Source organism: Cetorhinus maximus, chromosome 36, assembly GCF_964194155.1.
Source record: "Cetorhinus maximus chromosome 36, sCetMax3.hap1.1, whole genome shotgun sequence".
Lineage (NCBI taxonomy): Eukaryota > Metazoa > Chordata > Chondrichthyes > Lamniformes > Cetorhinidae > Cetorhinus > Cetorhinus maximus.
The window spans coordinates 1,475,870-1,497,915 of NC_135914.1; the positions used below are offsets into that span (position 1 = coordinate 1,475,870).

Consider the following 22,046-nt stretch of genomic DNA (forward strand, 5'->3'; position numbering starts at 1 on the left):
CAGGACTCCAGATGTGGTTTCACCAATACTCTACACCATGCTCCAGATGTGGTCTCACCAAAACCATACACAGTACCCCAGGTGTGGTCTCACCAAAGCCTTATCTAGCAGAAGGACTTCCTTACTCTAATAGTGTGAGTCCTTGTAATAAAGTCTAACATATTATTTACCTTCCTACTTGCCTGCTGTACCTGGATGTTCACCTCCTATGATCCATGTACGAAGACAACCAGGTCCCTCTGAACAGTAACATTTCCCAGTCTCTCACTATTTAACAAAGGTATTCTGATTTTCCATTCATCTACCAAAGTGGATAACTTCGCACTTCCCCACGTTATACTCCAACTGCCACTGCCTTATCCACACCCTCAACCCGACTATATCCCTTTGCAGCCTCTTTGTATCCTCCCCACAGCTTATATTTCCACCGAGCTTTGCATCAAGAGCAAACTTGGATTTATTACACTCCTTCACTGTCAAAATCCTGGAACTCCCTCCCTAACAGCACGGTGGGTGTACCTACACCACAGGGACTGCAGCGGCTTAAGAAGGCAGCTCACCCACCACCTTCTCAAGGGGGCAATTAGGTGTGGGCAATAAATTCTGGGCCCAGCCACGTTCTATGAATGAATTTTTTTTTAAAACTCAGTCCCCTTACCTTGGTCGTTGATCTAGATTTTGCATTACTGAGTGTAACTGGGTATCAGTGCAAGCAGAGATGAGTGTGCATGAGAAAGTGAGTGTGATTTGGCTAGTGTGGCCTCTCACTGTGTATCTCGTGTTGTATGACCAGATGTGGGTCTGCTGCTGAGGAAGATCGCAGTGAAAGCTGCTTCCAATCCAAGTGTGGAAATTAAACAGGACGGAGAGAATTTCTACATCAAGACAGCCACTACAGCAAGGACCACAGAGATCAGGTTCAGGGTCGGAGAGGAGTTTGACGAACAGACGGTCGATGGAAGGCCATGCAAGGTGAGAGGGGTGGGGGCAGAGAGAGAAAGAGTGAGACCGACCGACCGACCGAAACAGACAATAAAAAGAGAAACAAAGGGCCCAGAGACCCTCGTCACTGTCGGTTATCTCGGGCCTGGACTGGGACTGGGTGGGTTCAGACCCCAGGGCTCTGGCAACAATCAGTCCCCAGGAAGCTGACCGAACTGAGTGGGCGGGTGGTGGGTGAGGTCTCAGGCCAAGAGGGTCCCAGACCAAGAGGCACCAAGACTTAAGGGTGTCCCAAAGCGAAGTGGGATGGGGCGGGGGGAGGGTGCGGAAACCCAGGCAGAAGACTGAGGAGTCTAGACTGAGTGCCGCAGGATTAATAACCACTCCCCAACCCCCCGACTTTTCTCTCTTACAGAGTTTGGCCAGGTGGATTGGAGAGAATAAGATGGAGTGTGAGCAGAAACTGCTGAAAGGTGAAGGGCCTAAAACGTCGTGGACTCGCGAACTCACCAGCGATGACCAACTCATACTGGTAAGGGCCTCCTCGGTCCATTAACTCCACATTAATCTGCCCTTCAGGCTCTCTGCCAGGCTAAAATGCGGGTGGAGGGACACCGGGGGGTGTATATTCACATAAATCCCAGACAGTATCAGGACAAGTTGGGAACGCTGATAAAAAATACACTTACTGGGATCTTGCACTTTATCAATAGAGGAATAGAATACAAAATGGAGGAAATTATGCCAACAACCCTCTGTTAATCAATCCTGAACCCCGCATTTTAGGGAGGATGTCAAGGGGGTGGGAGATTGACCCCGAATGGGACCAGGGATGAGGGACTTCAGTTCCTGTGGGAGAGGCTGGGAGAAGCTGGGATTGTTCTCCTTAGAGCGGAGAAGGTTAAGGGGGAGATTGAATCGAGGCGTTCGGAATCAGGAAGGGGGATTCGGACAGAGTCAATAAGGAGAAACTGTTTTCACTGGGCAGGAGGGTCGGTAACCAGAGGGGGACACAGATTGAAGAGAATCGGGGAAAGAACCAGAGGGGGAGATGAGGAGAGTTTGTTTTCATGAGGTTGAGCAGAGGTTTTCCGAAGTTAAATATTGGGAAGTGCGAAAGCATTGTCTTCAATCCCTGCTTTGTTCCCGAATCACCGACCCCATCCCTCTCATGGTGACTGTCTGAGGCTCAACCCCAATGGTCACAACCTCAGTGTCACATTTGGCCTCGAGATGAGCTTCCGGCCTCATATTCGCACCATCGCTAAGACCGCCTATTCCCACCTCCCTAACATCGCCCGACTCCACCCCCCTGTCTCAGCGCATCCGCTGCTGAAACCCTCACCCACACCCTCGTTCCCTCCAGACTCAACTATTCCAACCCTCTCCCGGCTGCTCTCCCACATTCTACCCTCCGGAAACTTCCGCACATCCAAAACTCTGCCCCCCTCCGTGTCCTAACTCGACCCGAGTCCCCGGTCACCCATCACCCCCTGTGCCCGCTGACCCACACTGGCTCCCGGTTCGACAACACCTCCATTTTCACATTCTCACCCTCGTTTACAAATCCCTCCTCACCCCCTCCCTATCTCTGTAACCACTTCCAGTCCCTACACCCCTCCCTATCTCTGTAACCTCCTCCAGCCCCTACACCCCTCCCTATCTCTGTAACCTCCTACAGCCCCTACACCCCTCCCTATCTCTGTAACCTCCTCCAGCCCCTACACCCCTCCCTATCTCTGTAACCTCCTCTAGCCCCTACACCCCTCCCTATCTCTGTAACCTCCTCCAGCCCCTACACCCCTCCCTATCTCTGTAACCTCCTCCAGCCCCTACACCCCTCCCTATCTCTCTAACCTCCTCAGCCCCTACACCCCTCCCTATCTCTGTAACCTCCTCCAGCCCCTACACCCCTCCCTATCTCTGTAACCTCCTCCAGCCCCTACACCCCTCCCTATCTCTGTAACCTCCTCCAGCCCCGAGACCCTTCCCTTCTCTGTAACCTCCTCCAGCCCCTACACCCCTCCCTATCTCTGTAACCTCCTCCAGCCCCTACACCCCTCCCTATCTCTGTAAACTCCTCCAGCCCCTACACCCCTCCCTATCTCTGTAATCTCCTCCAGCCCCTACACCCCTCCCTATCTCTGTAAACTCCTCCAGCCCCTACACTCCTCCCTATCTCTATAACCCCCTCCAATCCCTACACCTCTCCCTATCTCTGTAACCTCCTCCAGCCCCTACACCCCTCCCTATCTCTGTAACCGCTTCCAGGCCCTACACCCCTCCCTATCTCTGTAACGTCCTCCAGTCCCTACACCCCTCTCTTTCTCTGTAACCCCCTCCAGCCCCTACAACCCTCTGTATCTCTCTAACCTCGTCTAGCCCCTAAGCCCCTCTCTATCTCTGTAACCTCCTCCAGCCCCTACACCCCTCCCTATCTCTGTAACCTCCTCCAGCCCCTTCACCCCTCCCTATCTCTGTAACCTCCTCCAGCCCCCACATCCCTATCTCTGTAACCTCCTCCAGCCCCTACACCCCTCCCTATCTCTGTAACCTCCTCCTGCCGCTACACCCCACCCTAATTCTGTAACCTCCTCCAGCCCCTACAACCCTCCCTATCTCTGTAAACCCCTCCAGCCCCTACACCCCTCCCTATTTCTGTAACCTCCTCTAGCCCCTACACCTCCCCCTATCTCTGTAACCTCCTCCAGCCCCTACACCCCACCCCATCTCTGTAAGCTCCTCCAGCCCCTACAACCCTCCCTATCTCTGTAAACCCCTTCACCCCCAACACCCTCCCTATCTCTCTAACCTCCTCCAGCCCCTACACCCCTCCCTATCTCTGTAAACCCCTCCAGCCTCTACACCCCTCCCTATCTCTCTAACCTCCTCCAGCCCCTACACCCCTCCCTATGTCTGTAACCTCTTCCAGCCCCTACACCCCTCCCTCTCTGTGTAACCTCCTCCAACCCCTACAACCCTCCGTATCTCTTTAACCTCCTGTAGCCCCTAAGCCTCTCCCTAACTCTGTAACCTCTTCCAGCCCCTACACGCCTCCCTACCTCTGTAAACTCCTCCAGCCCATACAACCCTCCCTATCTCAGTAAGCCCCTCCAGCCCCTACAACTCTCCCTATCTCTCGAACCTCCTCCAGTCCCTACACACCTCCCTAACTCTGTAACCTCTTCCAGCCCCTACATCCCTCCTATCTCTGTAACCTCCTCCAGCCCCTACACCCCTCCCTATCTCTGTAACCTCCTCCAGCCCCTACAACCCTCCCTATATCTGTAACCTCCTCCAGCCCCCTACACCCCTCCCTATCTCTGTAACCTCCTACAGCCCCTACACCCCTCCCTATCTCTGTAACCTCCTCCAGCCCCTACACCCCTCCCTATCTCTGTAACCTCCTCTAGCCCCTACACCCCTCCCTATCTCTGTAACCTCCTCCAGCCCCTACACCCCTCCCTATCTCTGTAACCTCCTCCAGCACCTACACCCCTCCCTATCTCTCTAACCTCCTCCAGCCCCTACACCCCTCCCTATCTCTGTAACCTCCTCCAGCCCCTACACCCCTCCCTATCTCTGTAACCTCCTCCAGCCCCTACACCCCTCCCTATCTCTGTAACCTCCTCCAGCCCCGAGACCCTTCCCTTCTCTGTAACCTCCTCCAGCCCCTACACCCCTCCCTATCTCTGTAACCTCCTCCAGTCCCTACACCCCTCCCTATCTCTGTAACCTCCTCCAGCCCCTACACCCCTCCCTATCTCTGTAATCTCCTCCAGCCCCTACACCCCTCCATATCTCTGTAACCTCCTCCAGCACCTACACCCCTCCCTATCTCTCTAACCTCCTCCAGCCCCTACACCCCTCCCTATCTCTGTAACCTCCTCCAGCCCCTACACCCTTCCCTATTTCTAAAACCCCGTCCACTTCCTACACCTCTCCCTATCTCTGGAACATCCTCCAGCAACTACAACCATCCCTATCTCAGTAACTCCCTCCAGCCCCTAAAACACTCCCTATTTCTCTAACCTCTTCCAGCCCCTACACCCCTTCCTATCTCAAAAACATCCTCCAACCCCTACACCCCTACCTATCTCTGTAAACCCCTCCAGCTCCTACACCCCTCCCGATCTCTATAACCACCTCCAGTCAATACACCTCTCCCTATCTCTGGAACCTCGTCCAGCCCATACAACCCTCCCTATTTCAGTAACCTCCTCCAGCCCCTACACCCCTCCCTATCTCACTAACCTCCTCCAGCCACTACACCCCTCCCTATCTCTGCAATCCCCTCCAGCCCCTACAACCCTCCCTATCTCACTAACCTCCTACAGCCCCTACACCCCTCCCTATCTCTGTAACCTCCTCCAGCCCCTACACCCCTCCCTATCTCTGTAACCTCCTCCAACCCCGACACCCCTCCCTATCTCTGTAACCTCCTCCAACCCCTACACCCCTCCCTATCTCTGTAAACTCCTCCAGCCGCTACACCCCTCCCTATCTCTATAACCCCCTCCAGCCCCTACACCCCTCCCTATCTCTGTAAACCCCTCCAGCCCCTACACCCCTCCCTATTTCTGTAACCTCCTCTAGCCCCTACACCTCCCCCTATCTCTGTAACCTCCTCCAGCCCCTACACCCCACCCCATCTCTGTAAGCTCCTCCAGCCCCTACAACCCTCCCTATCTCTGTAAACCCCTTCACCCCCAACACCCTCCCTATCTCTCTAACCTCCTCCAGCCCCTACACCCCTCCCTATCTCTGTAAACCCCTCCAGCCTCTACACCCCTCCCTATCTCTCTAACCTCCTCCAGCCCCTACACCCCTCCCTATGTCTGTAACCTCTTCCAGCCCCTACACCCCTCCCTCTCTGTGTAACCTCCTCCAACCCCTACAACCCTCCGTATCTCTTTAACCTCCTGTAGCCCCTAAGCCTCTCCCTAACTCTGTAACCTCTTCCAGCCCCTACACGCCTCCCTACCTCTGTAAACTCCTCCAGCCCATACAACCCTCCCTATCTCAGTAAGCCCCTCCAGCCCCTACAACTCTCCCTATCTCTCGAACCTCCTCCAGTCCCTACACACCTCCCTAACTCTGTAACCTCTTCCAGCCCCTACATCCCTCCTATCTCTGTAAGCACCTCCAGCCCCTACAACCCTCCGTATCTCTCTAACCTCCTCTAGCCCCTAAGCCTCTCCCTATCTCTGTAACCTCCTCCAGCCACTACACCCCTCCCTATCTCTGTAACCTCCTCCAGCCCCTACACCACTCCCTATCTCTGTCACCTCCTCCATCACCAACACCCCTCCCTATCTCTGTAACCTCTTCCAGCCCCTACATCCCTCCTATCTCTGTAACCTCCTCCAGCCCCTACACCCCTCCCTATCTCTGTAACCTCCTCCAGCCCCTACAACCCTCCCTATATCTGTAACCTCCTCCAGCCCCCTACACCCCTCCCTATCTCTGTAACCTCCTACAGCCCCTACACCCCTCCCTATCTCTGTAACCTCCTCCAGCCCCTACAACCCTGCCTATATCTGTATCCTCCTACAGCCCCTACACCCCTCCCTATCTCTGTAAGCACCTCCAGCCCCTACACCCCTCCCTATCTCTGTAACCTCCTCCAACCCCGACACCCCTCCCTATCTCTGTAACCTCCTCCAACCCCTACACCCCTCCCTATCTCTGTAAACTCCTCCAGCCACTACACCCCTCCCTATCTCTATAACCACCTCCAGCCCCTACACCCCTCCCTATCTCTGTAAACTCCTCCAGCCGCTACACCCCTCCCTATCTCTATAACCCCCTCCAGCCCCTACACCCCTCCCTATCTCTGTAAACTCCTCCAGCCCCTACACTCCTCCCTATCTCTATAACCCCCTCCAATCCCTACACCTCTACCTATCTCTGTAACCTCCTCCAGCCCCTACACCCCTCCCTATCTCTGTAACCGCTTCCAGTCCCTACACCCCTCCCTATCTCTGTAACGTCCTCCAGTCCCTACACCCCTCTCTTTCTCTGTAACCCCCTCCAGCCCCTACAACCCTCTGTATCTCTCTAACCTCGTCTAGCCCCTAAGCCCCTCCCTATCTCTGTAACCTCCTCCAGCTCCTACACCCCTCCCTATCTCTGTAACCTCCTCCAGCCCCTTCAACCCTCCCTACCTCTGTAACCTCCTCCAGCCCCCACATCCCTATCTCTGTAACCTCCTCCAGCCCCTACACCCCTCCCTATCTCTGTAACCTCCTCCTGCCGCTACACCCCACCCTATCTCTGTAACCTCCTCCAGCCCCTACAACCCTCCCTATCTCTGTAAACCCCTCCAGCCCCTACACCCCTCCCTATTTCTGTAACCTCCTCTAGCCCCTACACCTCCCCCTATCTCTGTAACCTCCTCCAGCCCCTACACCCCACCCCATCTCTGTAAGCTCCTCCAGCCCCTACAACCCTCCCTATCTCTGTAAACCCCTTCACCCCCAACACCCTCCCTATCTCTCTAACCTCCTCCAGCCCCTACACCCCTCCCTATCTCTGTAAACCCCTCCAGCCTCTACACCCCTCCCTATCTCTCTAACCTCCTCCAGCCCCTACACCCCTCCCTATGTCTGTAACCTCTTCCAGCCCCTACACCCCTCCCTCTCTGTGTAACCTCCTCCAACCCCTACAACCCTCCGTATCTCTTTAACCTCCTGTAGCCCCTAAGCCTCTCCCTAACTCTGTAACCTCTTCCAGCCCCTACACGCCTCCCTACCTCTGTAAACTCCTCCAGCCCATACAACCCTCCCTATCTCAGTAAGCCCCTCCAGCCCCTACAACTCTCCCTATCTCTCGAACCTCCTCCAGTCCCTACACACCTCCCTAACTCTGTAACCTCTTCCAGCCCCTACATCCCTCCTATCTCTGTAAGCACCTCCAGCCCCTACAACCCTCCGTATCTCTCTAACCTCCTCTAGCCCCTAAGCCTCTCCCTATCTCTGTAACCTCCTCCAGCCCCTACACCCCTCCCTATCTCTGTAACCTCCTCCAGCCCCTACAACCCTCCCTATATCTGTAACCTCCTCCAGCCCCCTACACCCCTCCCTATCTCTGTAACCTCCTACAGCCCCTACACCCCTCCCTATCTCTGTAACCTCCTCCAGCCCCTACAACCCTGCCTATATCTGTATCCTCCTACAGCCCCTACACCCCTCCCTATCTCTGTAAGCACCTCCAGCCCCTACAACCCTCCGTATCTCTCTAACCTCCTCTAGCCCCTAAGCCTCTCCCTATCTCTGTAACCTCCTCCAGCCACTACACCCCTCCCTATCTCTGTAACCTCCTCCAGCCCCTACACCACTCCCTATCTCTGTCACCTCCTCCATCACCAACACCCCTCCCTATCTCTGTAACCTCCTCCAGCCCCTACAGCCCTCCCTATCTCTCTAACCTCCTCCAGCTCCTCTACCGCTCCCTATCTGTGTAACCTCCTCCAGCCCCTTCACCCCTCCCTATCTCCGTAACCTTCTCCAGCCCCTACAACCCTCCCAATCTCTGTAAGCTCCTCCAGCCCCTACAACCCTCCCTATCTCTGTAAACCCCTCCAGCCCCTACACCCCTCCCTATCTCTGTAACCTCCTCCAGCCCCTACACCCCTCCCTATCTCTGTAACCTCCTCCTGCCCCTACACCCCACCCTATCTCTGTAACCTCCTCCAGCCCCTACAACCCTCCCTATCTCTGTAAACCCCTCCAGCCCTTACACCCCTCCCTATTTCTGTAACCTCCTCTAGCCCCTACACCCTTCCCTATCTCTGTAACCTCCTCCAGCCCCTACACCCCACCCTACCTCTGAAACCTTCTCCAGCCCCTACAACCCTCCCTATCTCTGTAAGCTCCTCCAGCCCCTACAACCCTCCCTATCTCTCTAACCTCCTCCAGCCCCTACACCCCTCCCTATCTCTGTAACCCCCTCCAGCCTCTACACCCCTCCCTATCTCTCTAACCTCCTCCAGCACCTACACCCCTCCCTATCTCTGTAACCCCCTCCAGCCCCTACAACCCTCCCTATCTCTCTAACCTCCTCCAGCCCCTACACCCCTCCCTATCTCTGTAACCCCCTCCAGCCTCTACACCCCTCCCTATCTCTCTAACCTCCTCCAGCCCCTACACCCCTCCCTATCTCTGTAACCCCCTCCAGCCTCTACACCCCTCCCTATCTCTCTAACTTCCTCCAGCCCCTACACCCCTCCCTATCTCTGTAACCTCTTCCAGCCTCTACACCCCTCCCTACCTCTGTAAACTCCTCCATCCCCTACACCCCTCCCTATCTCTATATCCCCCCCTCTAATTCCTACACCTCTCACCATCTCTGGAACCTCCTCCAGCCCATACAACCCTCCCTATCTCAGTAAGCCCCTCCAGCCCATACAACCCTCCCTATCTCTCGAACCTCCTTCCAGTCCCTACACCCCTCCCTATCTCTGTAACCTCTTCCAGCCCCTACACCCCTCCCTATCTCTGTAACCTCCTCCAGCCCCTACACCCCTCCCTATCTCTGTAACCTCCTCCAGCCCGTACAACCCTCCCTATATCTGTATCCTCCTACAGCCCCTACACCCCTCCCTATCTCTGTAACCTCCTCCAGCCCCTACACCCCTCCCTATCTCTGTAACCTCCTCCATCACCCTACACCCCCTCCCTATCTCTGTAACCTCCTCCAGCACCTACACCCCTCCCTATCTCTCTAACCCCCTCCAGCCCCACACCCCTCCCTATCTCTGTAACCTCCTCCAGTCCCTACACACCTCCCTAACTCTGTAACCTCTTCCAGCCCCTACACCCCTCCCTATCTCTGTAACCTCCTCCGGCCCCTACACCCCTCCCTAGCTCTGTAACCTTCTCCAGCCCCTACACCCCTCGCTATCTCTGTAACCTCCTCCAGCCCCTACACCCCTCCCTATCTCTGTCACCTCCTCCAGCCCCTACACCCCTCCCTATCTCTGCGTTCCTCCAATTCCGGCCTCTTCCCCATCCCCCCCGATTCCCATCGTCCACCATTGGTGGCCGTGCCTTCAGCTGCCTGGGGGCCCTGAGCTCTGGAATTCCCTCCCTAAAGCTCTGTCCTTCTGCTTTGAGATGCTCTTTAAAACCTCCTCTTTGATTGACCTTTTTTATGTGTGTCGCTCGAGGTCAAATGTTTATTTTGATAATGCTCCTGTGAAGTGACTTGGGGATGTTTTACAGTGTCATATAAATCAACGAGTTGTTGTGATCTGGAAGGCGCTGCCTGAAAGGGCGGTGGGAGCAGATTCAATAGGAACTTTCAAAAGTGGGGGGGAATCGGATAAATACTTGAAGGGGAAAAATCTGCAGGGATATGGGGGGGAAAGAGCAGGGGAGGTGGGGGGTGGGGGGGTGTAGGATTAATTGGGTAGATCTTTCAAAGAGCCAGCATTGGCACAGATGGGCTGAATAGCCTCCTGAGGGCCTGATTCTAATGACGGGGAGTCTGGTGAGGTGGGGAGTGGCCGAATGGGGTGAATCCCAGGCAGGGGTCCCAGGGGTGACCAGCTCTGGGACAGACAGTGGCTGATGGAGTTACTCTTGTCTCTCCCTCTTCCAGACCATGACTGCTGATAATGTGGTCTGCACGCGTCTATACGTCCGGAACTGAGACGGTGGGATCAACCAACAGAGCGGGGAGTCCAACCAGAGGAAACAAGCATCAGCAGCACAGTACCTGAAACGTTCACCCTCACCTCCGACCCCTGACCTCTCACCTGAACCCATTCACAAAGGGAAAGGGGCAACAGGGTATCTGAGCCCCTCCCGGGATGGACTCTGCCATCATCTCCCCCACTACCGCAACAGATCCTCCCACCCCCCGCTCACCCCATCCAACTCCTCATCCTCCTGGGATCCTCCTCCCACTCCCCCATTCCTCGGCCCCTCCCCAGGTTGGACTCTCCCATTCTGAGTTGGACCCTCCGTTTCCCCATCTCCCAGAATGGCTCCTCCCATTCTCGCGTCTCCCACAATGGGCCCTCCTGTCAACCCACCCCTGTCCTCCGATGGACCCTCCCATCCCCCCCACCTTTCTGAAATGAACCCTCTCATTTTTTTCCTCTCATCCAGAATGGATCCTCCCATTCCCCCCTCCTCTCCCAAATGGACCCCTCCATTCCTCCCTTTCCCGGGATGACCTCTCCCATTTCCCCACGTCCCCCAAGATGGGCCCTCCCATTCTGCACCCCACAACCCCCGGAACCCCGGGATGGACCCTTCCATTCCCCCCTTCCTGGGATGGCTCCTCCCATTCCCCCCCACTTCTTCGATGGACCCTCCCATTCTCGCCTTTCCAGGGATGGACTGTCCCATTCCCCACTCTTGGCACATACCCTCCAATTACTGTCTCTCCAGGGATAGACACTACAATATCCGTCTCTCTCCCGGGATGGATCTTCCAATCCCTGTCTCTCCTGCGATGGGCCCTCCCATTTCATCTCTCCCAGGATAGGCCCTCCAATTCCCGTCCCTTCCAGAATAGACCCTTCCATTTCTTCACCCCTCTGTCCTGGGATAGACCCTCCCATTTCCCCCTCTCCCCGGGATAGACCCTCCCATTACCCCCCCCACCAACCCCTCTCCTGGGATGGACCCTCCCATTTCCCCCTCTCTCCCGGGCTAGATCCTTCCATTCCCCACCTCTGTCCCAAGTCAGACCCTCCCATTCCCCCCTGTCTTCTGGGATGGACCCTCCCATTCCCTCCCTCTGCCAGGGTAGACCCTCCCATTCCACCCCCCTCTCTCCCGGGATAGACCCTCCCATTCCACCCCCCTCTCTCCCGGGATAGACCCTCCCATTCCACCCCCCTCTCTCCCGGGATGGACGCTTCCGTTCCCCCCACCTTCTCCCGGGATAGACCCTCCCATTCCCCCCACTCTCTCCCAGGATAGAACCGCCCATTTGTTTCCCCACCCCGCCTCCACTTCCCCCCCGCCTACTCTCTCCTGGGACAGACCTTCCCATTTTCCCTCCCTCTCCCGGGATTCCCAATTCCCCCCTCCGCACTTGCAGCTCCGGCCTGGGGATACTCATGGCGACGTCCTGGCCCGGAATTCCCCCCCTCCAACCCCCAGCGCCCCCTCTCCACCCCCCCCTGTCTCCCCAGCTTGAGTTACGACCGCTCCGTCCACACTCTGTATTTCTGTCTTCCCCTCATGTTCTGACCCCCTGTGGTTTATCTGAATAAATACTGGAGGAGGCTTTGTCTGCTTCCTCATTTTATCACTCGCCTCTCGCTTATTTTTCCCTGGATTCCGAGCGCGGAGAGCTCGTGCTGGGGTAAGTCGCACAGATATTGCACCCTCAGCTAATCGAGATGTAGCCAATTTTCCAGTTAAAAACTGAGAGTCACCTGGCCCCAACCATCACTGGAACTCTCTCCCCCAGAGAGCTGGCCAGGCAATGGGGGATAGAGCGGGAGGAATGGAAAGGATTGGGTTCACTCCAGGTCCAATGGAATGGCAGAACGGGCTCGAAGGGCTGAAGGGCCTCTTCGCCTTCCAGTGGTCCTGCAGTGATGTTACGCGGCTGGGAAACTGGCTGACCCGTCGAAACTGTCGGCCGGTGAGGTAAGGGGAGGGGAGCAGAGAAGGGGTCCCCCTCGCTATCTCCGAGGGTGAGGGTGAAGGCTGGAGGGAGGGTGGTCGGAATCTGTGCCATGGCGCCCTGGAGCAGGAGGCAGCCGGGAGGGGGCTCGGGGTGGGCAAGAGAAGGGAAAGAGCAAACTAGGGGATCCGACAGTAAGGGGGAATAAGTAACATTCTCTGCAGTCGCCACTGACCATTCAAGGGGATGCCTGGTCTAACAGCTGCAGGAACTCACCGCGACTCCTTCGACAGCACCTTCCAAACCCACGACCACTACCATCTAGAAGGACAAGGGCAGCAGACACATGGGGAACACCCACCACCTGGAAGTTCCCCTCCGAGCCACTCACCATCCTGACTTGGAAATATATCGGCCACTGTCGCTGGGTCCAAATCCTGGAGCTCCCTCCCTAACAGCGCTGTGGGTGTACCTACACCACAGGGGACTGCAGCGGCTCAAGAAGGCAGCTCACCCACCACCTTCTCAAGGGGGCAATTAGGGATGGGCAATAAATGCTGGGCCCAGCCAGCGACACCCGCATCCCCATGAGCGAATAAAAAATAGGTGAAAGGTATCTCTGAGGAACTGGACAGTAACTTGAAAAGGGAGGAGGGGGAAGATCCGGTTGTTGAGGTCCTGGTCAGGGCAAAAGACGGGGGGTGGTGAGTGTTGTGGGGGGGGAGGGCAAAATGGAACAAGGTTGTGTTGAGGGAGCATCAGGAGGGCTGGAAGTAACTTAAGAAGTCAGATCCCATGGTGCAATCTCAGCGTCATGAACCAATCGGTGTGGAGGGAAGCCAGGTGAGATTGTGGCTGAGACGCCAGTGTGGGAAGGTAGGCGTCCATTTCAGAGGACTCGGAGGAGCTGGTCGGCTGCAAAAGGCTGCACCCAAAGTGGGCTGTGACCAAGGTCCCCGTGGAGAGGGACCAATGAAGAAGGGAAAGTTCAGCCCCTGGCAATGGTCGCACTGAGAACAACTTAATGGTGAGAGAGAGAGAGAGAGAGAGAGGGGCTGGGCGGGATCAAAGGTCGGAGGTGCAAAGGGTGGGGTTTGTATAACCCATGCTCAGAAAACATAAATATTAATAATATGGCAGGTTTAAATTAAACTGACCAATGTGGAAAAGTGCGAGAGGTTTAAGAGCCTCACGGCAATTGGGGCTGTGAGCCAAATGTGATTCTTTGACAGTGCACTGAGCGTGAGGGGTGAAGGAAACAAGTCGGGAGCTGGCATTCAGCTCAGAGTGTCACACTGAGCACTGCTCATGTCTGGCTGGAAGCAAAATACTTCAAGCTCATAGAATCCAAGTTGGACAAGCAGTGAGAGAAGCTGCGGTACTGATAGAGGAGGACACTGCAATGCTAGAAAGGACTATCAGTCAAGGTGAGCGGTCAGTACAAACACTCTGGGTTCTATTAAAGACAGCCACGTTATGTGGATTGTTCATGGACCTGACAAGTGGCAAGTAACACTTGCGCCACACAAGTTTCAGGCAATGACCATCTCCAGCAAGAGAGAATCTAACCATCACCCCCTTGACGTTCAATGGCATTACCATCACTGAATCCCCCACTATCAACATCCTGGGGGTTACCATTGCCCAGAAACTGAACTGGACCAGCCATATAAATACTGTGGCTACAAGAGCAGGTCAGAGGCTGGGAATCCTGCAGAGAGTAACTCACCTCCTGACTCCCCCGAAGCCTGTCCACCATCTACAAGGCACAAGTCAGGAGTGTGATGGAATACTCCCCACTTGCCTGGGTGAGTGCAGCTCCCACAACACTCAAGAAGCTCGACACCGTCCAGGACAAAGCAGCCCATTTATTTGGCACCCCATCCACAAACATTCACTCCCTCCACCACCGACGCACAGTAGCAGCAGTGTGTGTACCATCTACAAGATGCACTGCAGCAACTCACCAAGGCTCCTTAGACAGCACCTTCCAAACCCACGACCACTACCATCTAGAAGGACAAGGGCAGCAGACACACGGGGAACACCACCACCTGGAAGTTCCCCTCCAAGCCACCCACCATCCTGACTTGGAAATATATCGGCCGTTCCTTCACTGTCGCTGGGTCAAAATCCTGGAACACCCTCCCTAACAGCACAGTGGGTGTACCTACACCACAGGGACTGCAGCGGCTCAAGAAGGCAGCTCACACACCACCTTCTCAAGGGGGCAATTAGGGATGGGCAATAAATGTTGGCCTGGCAAGCGACACCCACATCCCATGAATAAAACAAAGCCTCCTGACAGCAGTGATGTGGTGGCAGTTGGATGAATAATCATTCAGAGACACTTGTCCCAAAAGCAAAGATTTTAATTTTTCACGTAGACTGGGATATGCAACATGGCTCACGTGTAAAGCAATTACTTTCTACAGCATAACTCGGGACAGTTTTCTGAAACAATGTTTTTGCGCCAATAAGAAAACAAGCTTTACTGGGTTTAATAATGAGCAATGAGTTAAGTAATTATTAAGAACAGGGAGGGAGCATTCAGCCAACAGTGACCATAACAATGAGATTGACATCAAGTTTGAGAAGATTGTTCCCTAACATTTTAAACTCAAACAATGCTGATTTCAGAGGGATGAGGTCAAACTGAAGATGTTTGCCGGTTAACAGTCCTGCCCACTTTAACAAACAGAAAACAATAGGAAGCCTTTGAAAGGAAACCAAGTCAATGATGGGGGAGCCCAGCACATCTCCAGCCAGAAGCGCCGAAGAGATCTTCCCCTACTCCTGAGGACCCCAGTATCCCCCGCCAGTCTTCAGCCAATTCGATTCACTCCACTTGATGTCAAGGAACAGCTGAAGGCACTGGATACTGCAAAGGCTATGGGCCCTGACAACATTCCGGCAATCGTACTGAAGACTTGTGCTCCAGAGCTAACCCGCGCCCCTAGCCAAGCTGTTCCAGTACAGGTACCACACTGGCATCTACCCAACAAAGTGGAAAATTGCCCAGGTTTGTGCTGTACACAAAAAGCAGGACAATTCCAACCCGGCCAATTACAGCCCCATCAGTCTACTCTCCATCATCAGTAAAGTGATGGAAGGGGTCATCGACACCTTCCTATATATAAACCACCCGAATGCCTCGATTAGACTCCGGTCTGTAACTCACTCCCGGGTATCTGTATTTCTATTTATAAACCACCTGAACCCCTCGATTAGATTCAAGTCTGTAACTCACTCCCGGGTATCTGTTTTTCTATATATAAACCACCCCGTACCCCTCGATTAGATTCCAGTCTGTAACTCACTCCCGGGTATCTGTTATTCTATATATAAATCCCCCGAAACCCTCAATTAGATTCCAGTCTGTAACTCACTCCCGGGTATCTGTTATTCTATATATAAACCTCCCGAACCCCTTGATTAGATTCCGGTCTGTAACTCACTCCGAGGTATCTGTTATTCTATATATAAACCCCCCAAACCCCTCGATTAGATTCCAGTCTGTAACTCACTCCCGGGTATCTGTTATTCTATATATAAACCCCCCGAACCCCTCGATTAGATTCCAGTCTGAAACTCACTCCTGGGTATCTGTTATTCTATATATAAACCCCCCGAACCCCTCGATTAGATTTCAGTCTGTAACTCACTCCTGGGTATCTGTTATTCTATATATAAACCCCCCGAACCCCTCGATTAGATTTCAGTCTGTAACTCACTCCTGGGTATCTGTTATTCTATATATAAACCCCCCGAACCCCTCGATTAGATTCCAGTCTGTAACTCACTCCCGGGTATCTGTTATTCTATATATAAACCACCCGAACCCCTCGATTAGATTTCAGTCTGTAACTCACTCCCGGGTATCTGTTATTCTATATATAAACCACCCGAACCCCTCGATTAGATTCCAGTCTGTAACTCACTCCCGGGTATCTGTTATTCTATATATAAACCCCCCAAACCACTCGATTAGATTCCAATCTGTAACTCACTCCCGGGTATCTGTTATTCTATATATAAACCCCCCAAACCCCTCGATTAGATTCCAATCTGTAACTCACTCCCGGGTATCTGTTATTCTATATATAAACCACCCGAACCCCTCGATTAGATTTCAGTCTGTAACTCACTCCCGGGTATCTGTTATTCTATATATAAACCACACCCGAACCCCTCGATTAGATTTCAGTCTGTAACTCACTCCCGGGTATCTGTTATTCTATATATAAACCACACCGAACCCCTCGATTAGATTCCAGTCTGTAAATCACTCCCGGGTATCTGTTATTCTATATATAAACCACACCGAACCCCTCGATTAGATTCCAGTCTGTAACTCACTCCCGGGTATCTGTTATTCTATATATAAACCATCCCGAACCCCTCGATTAGATTCTGGTCTGTAACTCACTCCCGGGTATCTGTTATTCTATATATAAACCCCCCCGTGCCCCTCGATTAGATTCCAGTCTGTAACTCACTCCCAGGTATCTGTTATTCTATATATAAACCACCTGAACCCCTCGATTAGATTCCAGTCTGTAACTCACTCCCAGGTATCTGTTATTCTATATATAAACCACCCCGAACTCCTCGATTAGATTCCAGTCTGTAACTCACTCCCGGGTATCTGTTATTCCAAATATAAATCCCCCAAACCCCTCGATTAGATTCCAGTCTGTAACTCACTCCTGGGTATCTGTTATTCTATATATAAACCACCTGAACCCCTCGATTAGATTCCAGTCTGTAACTCACTCCCAGGTATCTGTTATTCTATATATAAACCACCTGAACCCCTCGATTAGATTCCAGTCTGTAACTCACTCCCAGGTATCTGTTATTCTATATATAAACCACCCCGAACTCCTCGATTAGATTCCAGTCTGTAACTCACTCCCGGGTATCTGTTATTCTATATATAAACCCCCCGAACACCTCGATTAGATTTCAGTCTGAAACTCACTGCCGGGTATCTGTTATTCCAAATATAAATCCCCCAAACCCCTCGATTAGATTCCAGTCTGTAACTCACTCCCGGGTATCTGTTATTCTATGTATAAACCCCCCAAACCCCTCGGTTAGATTCCAGTCTGTAATTCACTCCCGGGTATCTGTTATTCTGTATTTAAACCACCCCGAACCTCTCAATTAGATTCCAGTCTGTAACTCACTCCCGGGTATCTGTTATTCTGTATTTAAACCACCCCGAACCTCTCAATTAGATTCCAGTCTGTAACTCACTCCCGGGTATCTGTTATTCTGTATTTAAACCACCCCGAACCTCTCGATTAGATTCCAGTCTGTAACTCACTCCCGGGTATCTGTTATTCTATATATGAACCCCCCGAACCCCTCGATTAGATTCCAGTCTGTAACTCACTCTCGGGTATCTGTTATTCTATATATAAACCCCCGAACCCCTCGATTAGATTCCAGTCTGTAACTCACTCCCGGGTATCTGTTATTCTATATATAAACCACCCCGAACCCCTCGATTAGATTCCAGTCTGTAACTCACTCCCGGGTATCTGTTATTCTATATATAAACCCCCCGAACCCCTCGATTAGATTCCAGTCTGTTACTCACTCCTGGGTATCTGTTATTCTATATATAAACCCCCCCGAAAGCCTCGATTAGATTCCAGTCTGTAACTCACTCCCGGGTATCTGTTATTCTATATATAAACCACCCCGAACACCTCGATTAGATTCCAGTCTGTAACTCACTCCCGGGTATCTGTTATTCTATATATAAACCACACGAACCCCTCGATTAGATTCCAGTCTGTAACTCACTCCCGGGAATCTATTATTCTATATATAAACCACCCCGAACCCCTCGATTAGATTCCAGTCTGTAACTCACTCCCGGGTATCTGTTATTCTATATATAAACCCCCCCGAACCCCTCGATTAGATTCCGGTCTGTAACTCACTCCCGGGTATCTGTTATTCTATATATAAACCACCCCGAACCCCTCGATTAGATTCCAGTCTGTAACTCACTCCCGGGTATCTGTTATTCTATGTATAAACCCCCCAAACCCCTCGATTAGATTCCAGTCTGAAACTCACTCCCGGGTATCTGTTATTCTATGTATAAACCCCCCAAACCCCTCGATTAGATTCCAGTCTGTAACTCACTCTCGGGTATCTGTTATTCTATATATAAACCCCCGAAACCACTCGATTAGATTCCAGTCTGTAACTCACTCCCGGGTATCTGATATTCTATGTATAAACCCCCCAAACCCCTCGATTAGATTCCAGTCTGTAACTCACTCCCGGGTATCTGTTATTCTATATATAAACCCCCGAAACCACTCGATTAGATTCTGGTCTGTAACTCACTCCCGGGTATCTGTTATTCTATATATAAACCACCTGAACCCCTCGATTGGATTCCAGTCTGTAACTCACTCCCGGGTGTCTGTTATTCTATATATAAACCCCCCGAACCCCTCGATTAGATTCCAGTCTGTAACTCACTCCCGGGTGTCTGTTATTCTATATATAAACCCCCCGAACCCCTCGATTAGATTCCAGTCTGTAACTCACTCCCTGGTATCTGTTATTCTATATATAAACCACCTGAACCCCTCGATTAGATTCCAGTCTGTAACTCACTCCCAGGTATCTGTTATTCTATATATAAACCACCCCGAACCCCTCGATTAGATTCCAGTCTGTAACTCACTCCTGGGTATCTGTTATTCTATATATAAACCCCCCGAACACCTCGATTAGATTTCAGTCTGAAACTCACTCCTGGGTATCTGTTATTCCAAATATAAATCCCCCAAACCCCTCGATTAGATTCCAGTCTGTAACTCACTCCCGGGTGTCTGTTATTCTATGTATAAACCCCCCAAACCCCTCGATTAGATTCCAGTCTGAAACTCACTCCCGGGTATCTGTTATTCTATGTATAAACCCCCCAAACCCCTCGATTAGATTCCAGTCTGAAACTCACTCCTGGGTATCTGTTATTCTATGTATAAACCCCCCAAACCCCTCGATTAGATTCCAGTCTGTAACTCACTCCCGGGTATCTGTTATTCTGTATTTAAACCACCCCGAACCTCTCAATTAGATTCCAGTCTGTAACTCACTCCCGGGTATCTGTTACTCTATATATAAACCCCCCCGAACCCCTGGATTAGATTCCAGTCTGTAACTCACTCCCGGGTATCTGTTATTCTATATATAAACCACCCCGAACCCCTCGATTAGATTCCAGCCTGTAACTCACTCCCGGGTATCTGTTATTCTATATATAAACCCCCCCGAAACCCTCGATTAGATTCCAGTCTGTAACTCACTCCCGGGTATCCGTTATTCTATATATAAACCACCCGAACCCCTCGATTAGATTCCGGTCTGTAACTCACTCCCAGGTATCTGTTATTCTATATATAAACCACCCCGAACCCCTCGATTAGATTCCAGTCTGTAACTCACTCCCAGGTATCTGTTATTCTATATATAAACCACCCCGAACCCCTCGATTAGATTCCAGTCTGTAACTCACTCCCAGGTATCTGTTATTCTATATATAAACCACCCCGAACCCCTCGATTGGATTCCAGTCTGTAACTCACTCCCGGGTATCTGTTATTCTATATATAAACCCCACCGAACCCCTCGATTGGATTCCAGTCTGTAACTCACTCCCGGGGATCTGACACGTAGGGATATTACTCATTCCTGATGGGTTATGTGACAGCCCTGCTCCTCCCATGAACTTACAGAGATGTTTAGTCAGGATGACTGCTCCTCACAAGGTGCTGGGCAGTGATGAGTGGGTTAGTTTATTCTCACCCTGACCACAGCTCGAGCTGTCAGTCATCGATTGGAGCTCAGACCGACAGCTGGGCTGGTTAGTGAGAGCTCTCTCGGGCAAAGGGAGCAAACTATAATCACCCTCACTTCACACGGAAAATACTGCATTCCCAGTCTGATCCAGGATATTCCCAGCCTCTCACACGTTCCTGGCCTGTCCCAGGATATTCCCAGCCCCTCAGACATTCCCAGTCTGTCCCAGGATATTCCCAATGCCAAACCCATTCCCAGTCTGAACCAGGATATTCCCGGCCTAACCCAGGCTATTCCCCACTCCAAACACATTCCCAACTCGGTCCCCTGGGGAGCACGTTACTGAAGTGAGGGGAGAGGGCTGACTGTACCTGCCTCCCCTTAACCGACATCTTTACTCACCCCCTTGGCTCCCCACTTAGAGGAGGCTCCCACACCTAAAGGACCTCTACCTATCCGGTCCTCCTTAAAGGGATACTCTGCATTCATCAACCTGAAAGGGACATCCACGGGGCAAGGCTCCCTCGCTTGGGGTGTGAAGGGGTGTTAAGTGCACAGTCCTTTTAAATTTCTTGCACAGGCAGTAGTTTAAAGACTCTGTGCGCATCCATCGCCCGGGGCTTTCGAGTGGCTGGCGTTGGCTGACAGGGGAGCATCACCCGCGAGGGGAGCGAATCCTGCTCTTTGGCCCACTCTGCCGTGCTCTTTGTGTACAGGAGCTTGACGCTGAGGCGCAGAGGGAGCCTCAGGTGCGTGTGCTCCGTGGCTCAGGGCCTGGCCTGCTCTGGTTAAAGGCTGGGTGTTGAGGAAGCAGGCCTGGTTCAGGCCTGTCCTAACAAGATGGCTGCGGTATTTGTGTTGGGAGGGGGTGGGGTCATGACCTCTCCCTGAGGCTCAGAAACATTTTGTCTCTATTAGCCAAATACCTCAGGACAAAATCTTGTGCCTGAGATCATTATCTCCCGCACTTTAATAAAAGGCAGAATTACTTCCTGAACCTTTGACTCTCGAGGACGCCTGGCGTTTGGCTGATTGTCTGGGACTCAGTTGCGTCTCCGCATCGGGTTTCAGTCAAAGGGGGCCGATCCTGAAGGATTATGCGTTAAAGTAGGTGAACCGCAGGGGACACCTATTCAAAGGATGACCTAAGCCTGTAAGTGCAGAACGTCTCCTTGTGGGATAAGGTGCAGCTGCCCCTCACATCTCACTGCAAGCTCTCCCCCCCCGACCCCCACCGAGATCTCGAGTGGTCCGTCAATCAGCCAGGAATGAAAAGAATGTAACCATCGCAGGCTAAAAGCCCAGGGAAACAAAGGAAGGACAAAAGAACTAAAAAGAGCAGGTCTGGGGGGGGCCCATTCGAGGATTAGAGTCGGTTAACTCCATGGCTTTTAGGCTCCAGTTCCCAGGCCCTGGTTTACCTCAATTGCCACGTCCTGTGACGATTGGCAGTGCACAGAGGAAGAACGAGCAGGGGGAGAAAGCCCCACGAGCACTCTCACCCCCCACCACCTCCCCCCTCAACCCCAAGGAACCCAGAACGCCTAGCGGAAGCATTTTCGGCCAAGAGTGCCGAGTGGGTTGGCGGGAGAAGAGAGGGGGAGGAGGGGGTGCTGATCCATCTCGGCCTCCTCCTGGGGTGCCCAGCGTCACAAGAGGCAAGACGCCCGTCACCA

General features: G+C 52.7%; 1 protein-coding gene across 1 annotated transcript in view; it reads left to right on the plus strand.

Annotated features, from left to right (window-relative positions):
• LOC144672290 (cellular retinoic acid-binding protein 2-like) overlaps window positions 1-10,797 on the plus strand; it is a 16,051-nt gene extending 5,254 nt beyond the window's left edge. Inside the window, exons 2-4 of the mRNA XM_078534147.1 lie at window positions 794-972; window positions 1,358-1,474; window positions 10,546-10,797. Coding sequence (XP_078390273.1) covers window positions 794-972; window positions 1,358-1,474; window positions 10,546-10,596 — 347 coding nt within the window. The 3' untranslated portion in view covers window positions 10,597-10,797. The remainder of the gene's footprint in view (window positions 1-793; window positions 973-1,357; window positions 1,475-10,545) is intronic.
• The last annotated feature ends 11,249 nt before the right edge of the window (window positions 10,798-22,046 follow it).